At 52.0% G+C, this 13,630-nt stretch overlaps 2 protein-coding genes across 2 annotated transcripts; both read right to left on the bottom strand.

Annotated features, from left to right (window-relative positions):
* Positions 1-2,636: 2,636 nt before the first annotated feature.
* Positions 2,637-3,260, bottom strand: LOC115932653 (keratin, type I cytoskeletal 14-like). The gene has a single exon (XM_055387082.1). The coding sequence runs from the start codon at positions 3,213-3,215 to the stop codon at positions 2,637-2,639; it is 579 nt and encodes a 192-aa protein (XP_055243057.1). The 5' UTR covers positions 3,216-3,260.
* A 7,318-nt stretch (positions 3,261-10,578) lies between these two features.
* Positions 10,579-13,524, bottom strand: LOC115932656 (keratin, type I cytoskeletal 16-like). Its single transcript, XM_031006193.3, is given in 9 exon segments — positions 10,579-10,812; positions 10,973-11,019; positions 11,114-11,331; positions 11,634-11,759; positions 11,849-12,010; positions 12,125-12,281; positions 12,419-12,501; positions 12,938-13,326; positions 13,329-13,524. Coding segments are annotated over 9 exon segments (1,419 nt in total). The 5' UTR covers positions 13,471-13,524; the 3' UTR covers positions 10,579-10,717.
* Positions 13,525-13,630: the final 106 nt, after the last annotated feature.

Consider the following 13,630-nt stretch of genomic DNA (forward strand, 5'->3'; position numbering starts at 1 on the left):
AGTCAATGTTGGAATAAAAAGATGGTCAGGCTATTATAAAAAATGCATTAGCTTTTGCTTTACCTATTTATATTCTTTTGCTTTCATGGGACCTATCTCATTCCCCTCCCCTAAACGGCCACACATTTCACAGTGCTGGCTGAAAGTTTCATGTAGAAGTTTTATTTTATGATTAATACACTTGTGCCATTTCTTGGAACCACTTGCTTAATTCTAGTCTATCAAGTGATAATTTTGTTGATATTTAGAGGCTCCTCAGTTAATTTCTGTGGGATTTTTCGTTATATTTAATAAGGAAAATAATAGGAAATAGCTAAGAAAAAAAGAAACAAAGCCAATTATTCCTGAGCGTGTTTAAAATTACTGAAGTACACTTGTTAATTTTTAGTATAGAACCTACATTTCATAATAGAAAACCTTGGACTTGCCAGTGTTAGCTGCTGGAATAAGGTGTTTGTCCAGTACATTCAGAATGTCACCACAGATTAACTTTAGCTCAGTCTCAACCTGAAAAAATAAAAATGAATTTAAAAAAATTCAGATTGTTGAAGTCTAGAAATTCTGTAAGTTATTACACATTCTATGTACCTCTGATTTTTGAGGAAGAGAGCTTAGTATTGAACAGAATTCGTTTCCCTCTCCAAACTCCCTTCCTCCCTTTTGACACAAAAACAGAGAAAAGCTGCCTCTCGGTCATCAAAAGTGTCTTTTCCTTTCTGCGTGCAATTAAGTGCTACACACACACACCACCCCCACCCCAACACCCCATCACAGTCCAACTGCAGAATCACCAATGACTGAAACTGAACACTGATACTACTTGGTAAACACTGGTCAATTACATGAATCTTTCACAAGGTAGCAACTATTGTGTCCATTTACTTGGGAAAACAGAAGCTAAGACATTTGCTCAAAGGTCATCCCCTTAAAAGAACTTAATAAGCAGAGCTAGTATTTGAGCCCAGGCAGGGTGCAAGGGACAGAACGAAATTCAAACCCAGGCATTTTGCCTTCAGTACTTACATTCCCCAAATGCAGGCCCTCCATTTGGGGAGTGGATGGAGTAGGAGAGAAGGGCTGCAAGGACCCAGATAGGCAGACAGAGGGACAGAGAGGGAACCAAAGACCCTACTTGCAAGGTGTCCCCAGAGGCAAAGGTATCGTCCACTGGGGACATGGGGACCTGGAGGCAGCACAAGGACAGCTTTGCTCTGGTCGTGGGAGCCCTCTTGCTTCCCACACCCTCAACTTACTCCCCATTGCTGTCTGTTATTGATCCCCAGGTGGGGCAAGTGAGGGACCTGAGTCAGCATGTGGCTGGCTGCTGGGAGAGGGAGCACCCGCTGAGTCACGGCTCCTCCCCTGGAGCCTCCACGAGCCATCTAGGCAGGTGTGCACTGCCCACTGGTGCAGGGCTGTGGGTACCTGCACCTGTCTGTCAACACTGATTCTTTCTCATACAACAGGCACTTGCCACCACTCTGCCCAGCCAGACCCTATCAGACCACAGTGAGGGGATGGAGTGGGCCCGCATAGGTGCCTCCATCTGAGTCTAGGCACCCCAGGCTTGTATCTGCTGGGACACACCTAGCAGGGAGGCTGAGAGCACCGGCTTCGGAGCCAGGCAGGTCATAGTGTAAAGCCGGATTCTTCCACTTATTTGGGGAAAGTTGCTTCCCCTCTCTGAACCTGTTTCCTCACTGTAAATTCAGATTCATCCTTTATTGAGCACCTACTATGTGCCAGGCATTGGGTTGAGTGCTGGGGATAAAGTAATGAGCAAGCCCTTATCTTGATGAACAGTTATGGGATAAAATAGACCTGCAAAAATAAACATGCAATTCACAACTGAGGTGAGCATGGTTGGTGGGGGAATGGAGAGCACATAATAAAGGGTGTGGCATGGTTGGGGGCATCAGTGACCTTCTCCCTGAGAAAGAGACACTTGAAGGAGGAGGAGAAGTGAGCCAGGAGAAGGAAAAAGGGGAGGGGCATACAGCATGTGCAAATGTCCTGAAGTGGAAACAAGCAAAGTGACTGCCAGGGCAGGAGTCCTGTGTGGCTAAAGGGCAGTGGGTTAAGTCAAGCAAAGGATTTTCGGTGGGAGCAGGGAGGAGGGGGCTGGAGTCAGGGCACAAGCCTGCCAGGCTCCCTTTGTGCAAGGCACGTCAAGGGGCCACACTGATTGTCTCTGCAGCCTCTCCATGTCTGCCTGGCAGTGGGGAGGGACCAGACTGTACCAAGGCTTATGGGCGGCGGCAGCCACAGCCCAGACTAGTGAGCTAATGAGCGGTTTGGATGTCTTGCCTGGTCCTGTTAGAGCCTCGCTCCTCCCCTGTGCTGGAAGGTAGGACACAAGGGCCCCAGCCTTGGCTCTGCCATTAATTTGCTATGTGACCTGCAGCTGGTCACAGCACCTCTCAAAGCTTCAACTGCTTCCTCTGTAAAATGTAAGGACAGGAACCACTGATCTCACTTGATCTGAGGATTTGACATCAGAAGGGGATGAGCAGGCTGGGGAAGAGAGAGCATCCTCTCACTGATCAGCTGTTAGGGCATCCAAGACCTCGAAAGAAGGGATCTGGGGTGGGCTCTGTCCTATAGAGAAATCTTAAGGTGTCAGTGTCCTGGGGCATCTATTGTTCCCAGAAGGAGCTAGCTGGAATGGCACCTTCTGCTGCCCATTCACCCGCCTTGTTCCTCAGATCCTCGATGGTCTTGAAGTAGGGACTGTAGTCTTTGATCTCAGCAGGCCGCTGCCACTGGTACCAGTCATGGATCTTCACCTCCAGGTCAGCGTTGGCCTCCTCCAGGGCATGCACCTTGTCCAGGTAGGAGACCAGGCTGTCGTTGAGGTTCTGCATGGTCACCTTCTCACTGCCCACCAGAAACCCATCACCACCAGCAAAGCCACCACCCAAGCCACCACCGAAGCCAGCACCAAGGCCACCACCATATCCTCCCACAAAGCCACTACCGAAGCTGCTGCTGCTGCTGAAGCCATCGCCATAGCCGACCCCCAGCCTGTAGGCTCCCCCCGAGGAGAAGCAGGAGGAGGAGACAGACAGGTCACCCCTGTAGGTGCTGGGGGCGCGGCAGGACCCTCCGGCCAGGATGGAGGAGATGCGGCTGGAGCCGCCCCCGATGCCGCTCCCGATGCCGCAGGAGCCCTTCATGGAGCTGGAGGAGGTGAACTGGCGGCTGCAGGTGCTCATGGTGCCAAGGAGGGAGGTGAGTGAGCGAGCAGTTGGCTGAGTGAAGAGAAGGTGCTCAGGTAAATTGGAAAGGGATGCGAGTGCTTTATACTCATGGGTAGGGGGCGGGCCTGGCACTTTCCATTCCCCTTGGCTTTCATCACCCACAGGCTAGCGCCAACTCCCAGCCAGGTCCCTCCTCTCCTCTGCCTCATCATGTCTGTCATATTTTACTGGAAACTCATTGTTTGGGGTGTTTTGGGCTTTCTTCTCCCGCCAGGCGTGATTCACAGGGGGAGGTATGGGCCTGCAGGCTACACTTTCCCATGGGGCCCCGGGAGTCCCAGCCCTCAGGAACCCGCACACTGGGCTCAGCCAGGGTGACAGAGAGCAGGGCCTCTGCACCTTAAACCTGGTGACCTGCTAGCTCTCCATGAACTGGATGGGCCTTTAACATCCACTTAGAGGAAGCCCACCACTGCAGGGGACAGATACCCAGCGGGAGAGCACCGGCATGGCAAGGTCACCTTGGGCACAGAGAGGCCTCCCTCACCATGACCCGCTGTTAGAGACAAGGAGGTCTGGGGGGCCCTCCCAGGCCTGACCTGCCATGCTCTGCTGAGAAGCCTGTGCCATCCCTGAAATACACTCAGCCAGTCAGGTGTATGGTGATTCCCACCCCAACACCCCCATCAAAGAGAAATCCAGGCAGCTCTCCCCAGCCCTGGGCACAGACCCTAATTTCCTCCCTACGGTGAGGATCTGACATCCACCACACCATAGGGCGGGTGGCCTCATGGAGGCCAGGAAACAGCCTGGAGTCAGGTGGGTCCTGGCTCTGCCATTTACGCCCCCGTGACCCAGGGCTTGGCGCTTCTCTGAGCCTCAGTGTTCTCATCTGCAAAGTGGGAGTCATACCATCTACTCTGCCTACTGCAGTCAGCTCTGAGAAGCCAATGCGACAGCGTATGTGAAAGGCTTTTGTAAACCGAGTATGGCAAGAAGCCTGGTTGGCATTGTTGTAGCCCAGGCTTAGCCCCAAAGTGGATGGAGCTGCATCCAGGAACAGGCCTGGGGGGGCCTTTTTTTCTTCCAGCCCCAGATATCCTCTCAGACCCCCAGAACATCCCTAGTGTAGGCAGAAGTCTGGCTCAGGTGCCCTCGTTTGAGCCCCTTGTGGAACTGGCCCAGGAGATGTTCTGGGGAGGAGTAGAGGCTGGAGTGGTGCCAGGCTGTGCCAAGGGCAAGGCTGAAGTGGACACGAGGGTCCCTGACTCCTGAAGCCCCAAGGGTCAGGGGACATTTCTAGGAGTCCACTTGGTCCTGCTTTGGAGGTGTGTATATCAAAACTTCAGCAATCTCCCAGACAACCTCCCAAAGCAAACCCTTCCGGCCCCCACCCACCCTCCCGTCAGCCCCTGGGCTCCACAGACCCCGGCAGGCATGTTGGGAGGAATGTGGTCGTGTCTGGGGCTGCCTGACGCGTCCTGTCTCCTCAGACAGGCCCCAACAGCCCCTGCTGGAGGCTCCACTGCTCTTCCTGGGATCAACTGCTCCTAGAAGAGAAGCAGGACCCTCTCTCACCCCACCCCCAACCTTGACTGTCACCAAAGAAGAAGCCAGAGAGGGGAGCCCCCCACTACTGTGGCCTGGGAGCTTGGAAGACAATACTGAGACAGACACCTGTGCTGTGGGCTCCCCAAATCTGCCAGCAAAGGACTCTCGAGGATGTGAGTAAGCCAGGGCCCCACCCCGCTCCACCCACCCCTGACAGACACTCCTAATCTCCCTGCAGAGAATGGTCCCCCCACCCTGACCCAGTCCTACAATTTCCCCAGAGAGAGGCAACAGGGGTTTTGGCTGAGGGGCAGATGCTTTTGTTGGGAGGCATGTTGCTGTTGGCTGTGGGGCAAGGGAAGGCTGTGCTCAGTGGAGAAAAATGCTGTGTCCAGAGGGATCTGGGAGTGGGAATGGGGTGCAGGGCCCGGTACCGGCTTCCTCTGTGCCCCGCCACCCCCACCCACCACCACCACCGTCTCCTTCTTCTGCAGGGATCAGGAATAGAAGCTCCAGAGCCCAGGACATAGGAACAGCTTTACTTTCCCTTTCATTTGATTCAATGGAACCCAAAAGAAACTCCTTCCTCCCCCTGCTCCGAGGGGAATCCAAAAGATAAAGATGGCAGGGAACCAATGACAGATCAGTCCATGCACATAATCTTAAAAGGCACTTCTGCAGCCCCATCCCAACCCCACGCACCCACTCCAGAGCTCTAGCATGGAATATAAGCCTGATCCCCCACACCCGTTCTCAGAACCGTGGCTTAACCTGGAGCCTGAGGCCAACCTCTCTTCCCCTGCAGTCAAGGACTCAGTGACCAAGGAGCTGCAAACAGCCCGGCCAAGCAGGGAGCAGACTTAGAGGACACCACACTCTCGTCCCCTCCCTGATGCCAAAGAAGCATGGTACTCAGACATTTTAAGGGAGGGCATTTTCTGGGTCATCAGGGGTTAAAGGGTTGCCAGTCTTGACAGCTGAGGCCCAGAGTACCCCCCACCTCTGGACTTCTAGGCAGGCTTTGTGTGAGCAGCATTACCTGACCCTCCCTCCAGCCTGCCCCAAAAGGAGGGGGGTAAAGGAGGAGCCCCGGGCAGGACCTCCTGTGGTTAGTGAGTCTCCCTGCACCACCCTACATGGGGGAGCCCCGTGCCAATACTAAAATTATTGTAAATGGATAAAATCCATGGGGTCAAAGAGATCAGGAAAGTAGATTATAGCAATCAAATTTTGGAATCTGGAAAACAAAGACAAAGAAAGCCCAGCGCTTGCCCAGAGAGAAGCCAAGAGGCAAAGCATATTTACACTCTGGAACTTTTTAACTCTGAATTTTTAAGAACTCTGGAAAGTCTCTGGAATAGGGGGCACCAGGTACCTCTGACAGTGAGGAACAAGTGAACTAGAAATGGGAGGGTGAGCTAGAGATCTATGTAAAAAGCAGAGAGGCGGCCGGGCACGGTGGCTCATGCCTGTAATCCCAGCGCTTTGGGAGACCGAGGCGGGTGGATCATGAGGTCAGGAGATCGAGACCGTCTTGGCTAACAAGGTGAAACCCCGTCTCTGCTAAAAATACAAAAAAATTAGCCAGGCGTGGCGGCGGGCGCCTGTAGTCCCAGCTATTCGGGAGGCTGAGGCAGGAGAATGGTGTGAACCCAGGAGACAGAGCTTGCAGTGAGCCGAGATGGTGCTACTGCACTCCAGCCTGGGCAACAGAGCGAGACACCATCTCGGGAAAAGAAAAAAAAAAAAGCAGAGAGGCCCCTATAGCTCCTCTCTCCCTTCCTTGTCTGAACCCAACCACTCCACGATTACTCCAGGAGAAACTAGATATTTATGCTTGAGAATTTCCCCAGAGGGACTCTGAATCCTGAGACACCAAGCAGGGCCAATAAACTGCAATCAACTAGTAGCAGAGTAGCTGAGACTGAGACCTTCTCTGCCTCCTTCCCGCACTCAGCTTCCAGAAAGCTGGTAGCTTTTACAATCCAGACAGGGAATTAGAGGTATTCCTTCTGAGGAAGACCCTCCCCAAGAAAAGTCCTACAGATAACTGTCCCCCAACGAAACAGCCTATTCTCCACCAGATTACTCTATACTGAGACCTACCAGTGGCAAGCTCCCATGCTATCTGCACACATATACACATATTCCAATCAGTTTCTCAGTGACTTACTCTTAAATATGAATGACTACCAAGGACCACCAGACATCTGAGAAAAGCCTCTGGCATGAAAGATGGAGGCAAGACAAACAGCAAGAAAGGAACTGAGGAAACTGAGCTGATGACAGAAATAGAAGCATTGCTGGAGCCAGGACTAATAGGCTCAAAGAGATCAGAGAAACCATTGCATCTTGAAACAAGAACAAGAGACTGTTGAAAAAACATGCAGAGCTATGAGAGATGAAACATATAAAAGATTATTGTTGTTTTTAAGACAGGATCTCACTCTGTTGCCCAGGCTAGAATGCGATGGTGTGATCTCAGCTCACTGCAGCCTTGACTTCCCAGGCTCAAGTGATCGTCCCACCTCAGCCTCCCTAGCAGCTGGGACTACAGGCCCAGGCCACCACATCCAGCTAATTTTTATATATTTTGTAGAGGCAGGGTCTTACCATGTTGCCCAGGCTGGTCTTGAACTGGGCTCAAGCAATCCACTCACCTTGGCCTCCCAAAGTGCTGGGATTACAGGCATGAGATGCTGTGCCTGGCCAAATACAGCAGATTTTTTAAAACTCTGAATAATGGAGTTAGAGGTCAAAGTTAAAGAAATTTCTCAGAAAACAGCAACAAAGAAAAAAAGACAAGATGGAAAATAAAACAGAATACATAGGAAAAAGAGCCATTTCAGAAAGAGAGAAAATGGAGGGAGGAAATCATGAAACACGAAAATTTGCCAGAATTGAACAACATGAGCTCCCACATTGGAAGTTTCTGCTAGTGTCCAGCCAGTGGATGAAGTCACAGCTGCATCAATTCAACACATGGTATTTCAGCCTGCTGGAGAGAAAGAGAAGAACTGAAAAGCTTCTAGGGAAGAGTGTGGGAATAGGATAATAAGACGTGATCTAGAATCAATATGGCATAAGACTTCTCAACAGCAACACCAGAAGCCAAGAAACAGTGAAACTGTACCTTCAAATGCTGAGTGCAAATGATTTCCAAGCTAGAATTCCATACCCAGCCAAACTATCAGTCAAGAGTGAGGATCAGCTAAAGATCTTTTTGACACAAACGGTCTAAAAAAATTTAACCCTGATAACTCCCTTCCCAGGAAACTACTTGAGGATGTGCTTCACTAAAACAAAGGGAAAAATAAAAACAGGAAGGAGGAAGACATTGGATCCAGAAAACAAGGAAAGCAACACAGGAAAAAGAAGGATTTCAGGATGATGGTGAAGAGAGATTCCAGGATCACAGCTGAGCAGGAGACCCAAACAGCACCCAGAACAGACAAGAGCAGGACAGAAGGCCCTAGGAGACACATCTTCATGAGGATGAAATTGAAGGAACACCCAGGGTTCTAAAATACTGAGGAGATTTATGCTTCCAGCAGTGAATCAGGAAACAAATTAATGATCAATACATAGAAAGTTTAGGCACATTGAAAAAGAGATATTTATTCCAAGGAAATTTAATATAGTATAAAATGTAAGATAGTATAATATATGATTTGACTATGAATAACATTTAAATAGTCATAATTAAACATTTATTTAACAAAAATATGAATATATTGAGAAGGTGGGAAGAAGACATTTTAAAAAGAAGTGGGGAGGGGCAATGCTGTATAACAGATCTACATCCTCATCCTTCACAGCCAGAAGTCAAGCGATTAAAAACTGAAACAGAAAAACCAAACAGTAACAAGGTAAAGCCTGTTATTTAGAAGTAAGGAGACAAATCCCAAAAGAAACAGCTGAAGTTGAAAAGGGGAGGCGGGAACAGAGCTGTGGTATCCAGTCTAGGGACGGCTTTTTCATTAAAAAAAAAAAAGTCTTATTCACAATAGCAAAGACTTGGAACCAACCCAAATGTCCATCAATGATAGACTGGATTAAGAAAATGTGGCACATGTGCACCTTGGAATACTATGCAGCCATAAAAAAGGATGAGTTCATGTCCTTTGCAGGGACATGGATGAAGCTGGAAACCATCATTCCAAGCAAACTATCACAAGGACAGAAAACCAAACACCACATGTTCTCACTCATAGGTGGGAGTTGAACAATGAGAACACAGGGCACAGGGCAGGGAACATCACACATCAGGGCCTGTCAGGGGGTGGGGGACTGTGGGAGGGATAGCATTTGGAGAAATACTTAATGTAAATGATGAGTTGATGGGTGCAGCAAACCAACATGGCACATGTATACCTATGTAACAAACATGCACGTTGTACACATGTACCCTATAACTTAAAGCATAAAAAAAAAAAAAGTCTTGGCCGGGTGCCATGGCTCACGCCTGTGATCCCAGCACTTTGGGAGGCCAAGAGAGGCAGATCACGAGGTCAGAAGATCGAGACCATCCTGGCTAATATGGTGAAACCCTGTCTCTACTAAAAATACGAAAGAAAATTAGCCGGGCATGGTGGTGGGTGACTGTAGTCCCAGCTACTCGGGAGGCTGAGGCAGGAGAATGGTGTAAACCTGGGAGGTGGAGCTTGCAGTGAACTGACATCGCACCACTGCACTCCAGCCTGGGCGACAGAGGAAGACTCTGTCTCCAAAAAAAAAAAAAAAAAAAAAAGGCTTATGATGTTGTACATACATAACTTTTTAAAATTTAAATATTTAAAATATGGAAGGCATCCAGGAAGAAGGAATGGCAACTGAGAGGTATGGGTCATATCTCAGTCAGGTAGGGGTGACTCAGGGGTTTGGAGCTGGGAGGGATAGGAGGACACCAAGCTGGGTTGAGACTGAAGGCTGAGTGCTGGAGGGGAATGGGATCCATCGCCGGCTGTTAAGCAGGGGAGTCCTGATCTCACCCTTGTTCTTGATCCTGACCACATTCTGATGGAAATCATTCAGTGGAAATTGAATGTGGATGAGATTGACTCTCAAGGGGACCCAGTTAGGCTGTGCCCAGGTCTAGGGAGAGAGGAAGAAGATCTGAACATGGCAATGGCCATGGGGCAGCAGGTGTTTCCTAGGGTGCTCATCAGCATGCAATTCACCAGCTGAGGGGAATGAGGAAGGAGGAGTTGATGGGGTGTGAGGAGAAGCAGGCTGGGAGAAGGAGGATTTCAGGTCTGACGAGGACATCGTTCTCAAGGCAGAAAGCACTCCCTTCCACCCTCCAATGTAGAAACTGTGTGCAGACGTGGGGGAGCCCATGGGTAGAGTTAAGATTCAAGCGTGGGAGTCTTCGGGTTAAAATACCTAAAAAGGTAGAGTGGTGTTAAAAGAAAGGCATGGACTTTGCAGACAGACAGAACTGAGTTTGAGCTCCAGCCATGCCACTTACTATCTGCATGATTTTACGCAAGTTACTAAAACTGAATTCTGGGGGTTGTCAAATTCCAAAATGGGCCTGACCACACCCACCTCACAGGGTTGCAAGGGCAATATCGTAAAATAACCTCTGTAGAATGCCTCCATGGTGTCAGTCAGCACGTGTGGACACTCCCCCATCCTGTGTCCCACCTCCCACTTCCATAGAGCATGGAGGTCTTCCAGGAAAAGCCTTCAAGATCTTCTGAGATTTGTCCCATTTCCCACATCTCTCAGGCTGTGAGGCTCCAGGAGGTTTCTGGAAAGCACCTGCAACTCCCCTCCCATCAGTTCAAGAACAGAGATCACACAGGTTTGCATCAACCAGAAAGTCAGCTTTATTAGCCCATCACCAGTAGAGGAGCAGGGAGACAGCTGGGAACTGCGCTGGGAGAGCAGGGTCCTGACCCAGGCCTTCAGGAGGTGAGGCCAGCTGGTGGGCAGGAGGCTGTGGTAGAGGCAGCTCAGTTCTAGGAGCACTGGCCCTGGCTGAAGCTGGATGAGCCCTGCTCCTTGAGGATGGGCCAGGTCTGACGGCTCGAAGAGGACGAAGAGGAGGTGAAGACTGTGGGAGAGAGAAGAGGAGGTGAGAAGGGGTCTGAGAGCTAAGCCAACTCCAGGGCAGGGAGAAGGGAGGGCTGGGAGCTCTGAGGAGAAGGGCCTGGCCCCCACTCCATGGAAACAGGCAGAGGGGCTGCAGTGCCGGGGAGCCTCAGGAGCCTTACCCACTCGGGAAGAACAGGATTGGCCAGATGCGTGTGGGGAGGAAAGGCTGTGGGTGAGAAAAGGCAGGGCAGTCGGTTGTGCTGAGATCAGCAGGGGGGCTAAAGGGTCTGGGAGGCAGAACTGAGGGGCCTGGGACTCACTGGGCGTCCTCGCCCTCCAGCAGGCGGCAGTAGGTGGCGATCTGCTCCAGCCGTGTCTTCATGTCCAGCAAGATCTGGTACTCCTGGCTCTGCTGCTCCATCTCACAGCTTAGCTGGGCCAGCTGCTCCTCCACACTGCCAATCAGTCCCTGGATCTGGGACAGCTGCATGCAGTAGCAGCCTTTGGTCTCCTCCAGGCTGTTCTCCAGGGATGCTTTCTGCAAGTGAGAGAGAGAAAAAGAGTCAATGGAGGTGGTCACTCCTGTCCCTCCAGGTCTCTGGGCATGTTTTTTGAGAGGTGCCTGGATTTTGATCCCAGTTGGGGTACTGATGGGCCAGACAATATAGAGAAATGCTAGCCCACTATTCTAGGGCTAGTTTCTCTATCTATATAACAGGTCCCATGAGTCCTCTGGTCCCACCCTGAGAAAAGAAAGGTGGAACTAAATTGTGGCTTGTTGAGGGGGTGGTGGCCATTACTGGTGACCTGGGGGCTGCTGCTGTGCCGGGTCCTTCATACTATGCTGAGCTGGGACTGCAGCTCCATCTCCAGGCCCTGGAACACCCTCTGGAGCTCCGTCACCTCACTGCGGCTGCTCTGTACCAGTTCACTGCTGGAGGCCACTTTTTTGTTCAGCTCCTTGGTCTGAGACAGGAAAGCAGAGTGAAAGGTGAGGCTCTCCCAAAGCCCCCAGCTGGGAAGTGCTGCAGGCCCACCGAGGGCCCGAGCCCCACCTTGCTCAGGAACCAGGCCTCAGCGTCTCTGTGGTTCTGCTTTGCCATCTGCTCGTACTGGTTGCGCATCTCGTTCAGGATGCAGCTCAGGTCCATGCCAGGTGCGGCGTCCGTCTCCACGTTCACTTCTGCACCGGTCTGACCTTGCAGAGCAAGCGTCTCCTGGGAAGGGATGGCAGGAGGCGGTCAGCTCAACAGCCTCCTCTCCTGGCCCTGGGTGCATCTGGCAACCCCACCAAACCAGCCTCCCATCCCGGAAGCCAGCAGCAACCGCACCTCCTCGTGGTTCTTCCTCAGGTAGGCCAGCTCCTCCTTCAGGCCTTCCATCTGCATCTCCAGGTCAGTCCTGGCCAGGGTCAGCTCGTCCAACACCCGGCACAGGCCATTGACGCCAGCCTCCACAGTCTGCCGCAGGGCCAGCTCGTGCTCGTAACTGGCAGGACAGAGGTCAGGTCCTTAGGCTGCAGCCCTGAGGATTCTGAGGCTCGGGGTCTGCTGGCCCTGCTGGGTGGACAGCCCCACTCTTTGTCCCTTGCTCTCTGCCCCCAGCCCACCATGCTGGCTGCTCACTTGGTCCTGAAGTCATCAGCTGCCAGCCTGGCATTGTCAATCTGCAAAATGGGCTGCGCATTCTCAATGGTGGCCGCAATGATCTGGAGTGGGGATGGAGGACAGGAGCCCTGGTCAGGCAAGGACCTTACTACTTGAGCGTGAAAGGCAGAAAGGGGCAAAAGGAACCTCCCCAAATCTGGAAGTCTTCTGGCTGGCAGGGCTGGCATGCCTTCTCCACCAGCTCAGGGTATGCAGGGATGCACTCCATCCCGATCACCCCCTTCCTGGGCCCAAGGCAGGGAAGCGGAACTTGCAGCTGAAACCTTGCAGGAAATAAGAGATTCAGGGTAACAGCCCCAGTCCGGGCACAGAGATGCTGAAAAGGGACCCTCTGCCACCACTTCCCTGGGTGATCCTGGCCACTCCCCAAAGGTGCCCAGTCTCCCTGTTTGTAAAGTGTAATTGCTAAAAAGAGGTATCCCAAGGGCCACTATAGCCCCAGCCTCTCTCAGTGCTCCATACACCAAAGTCACCCACCTTGTGCCTCAGGTCCTCGATGGTCTTGAAGTAGGGACTGTAGTCTTTGATCTCACTGGGCCGCTGCCTCAGGTACCAGTCACAGATCTTCACTTCCAGGTCGGCGTTGGCCTCCTCCAGAGCACGCACCTTGTCCAGGTAGGAGGCCAGGCGGTCATTGAGGTGCTGCATGGTCACCTTCTCACTGCCCACCAGAAGCCCATCACCACCAGCAAAGCCACCACCCAAGCCAGCACCCAAGCCACCACCGAAGCCAGCACCAAGGCCACCACCGTATCCTCCCCCAAAGCCACTAGCAAAGCTGCTGCTGCTGCTGAAGCCACCGCCATAGCCGCCCCCCAGCCCGCAGGCTCCCCCAAAGGAGAAGCGAGAGAAGGAGACACACAGGCTCCCCCGTAGGTGCTGGGGGCATGGCAGGACCCTCTGGCCAGGACAGAGGAGATGCGGCTGGAGCCGCCCCCGATGCTGCCCCCGATGCTGCAGGAGCCCTTCATGGATCTGGAGGAGGTGAACTGGTGGCTGCAGGTGCTCATGGTGCCAAGGAGGGAGGTGAGCGAGCGAGCAGCTGGCTGAAAAAAGGGAAGGTGCTCAGGAAGGCTAAGAGCATGCTGTGGCTGCCTCCAGCCCCAGAGACCTTTATATGCACCTGGGGAAGGCGGGGCCCTCCTAACTGCTGACTCCAGGTTCCCCTCT

The sequence above is a fragment of the Gorilla gorilla genome, chromosome 4 (assembly GCF_029281585.2).
Source record: "Gorilla gorilla gorilla isolate KB3781 chromosome 4, NHGRI_mGorGor1-v2.1_pri, whole genome shotgun sequence".
Classification (NCBI taxonomy): domain Eukaryota; kingdom Metazoa; phylum Chordata; class Mammalia; order Primates; family Hominidae; genus Gorilla; species Gorilla gorilla.

Bases quoted from the DNA above. Each gene is read 5' to 3' on its own strand.
- LOC115932653 (XM_055387082.1), bottom strand. From the start codon at position 3,215: ATGAGCACCTGCAGCCGCCAGTTCACCTCCTCCAGCTCCATGAAGGGC.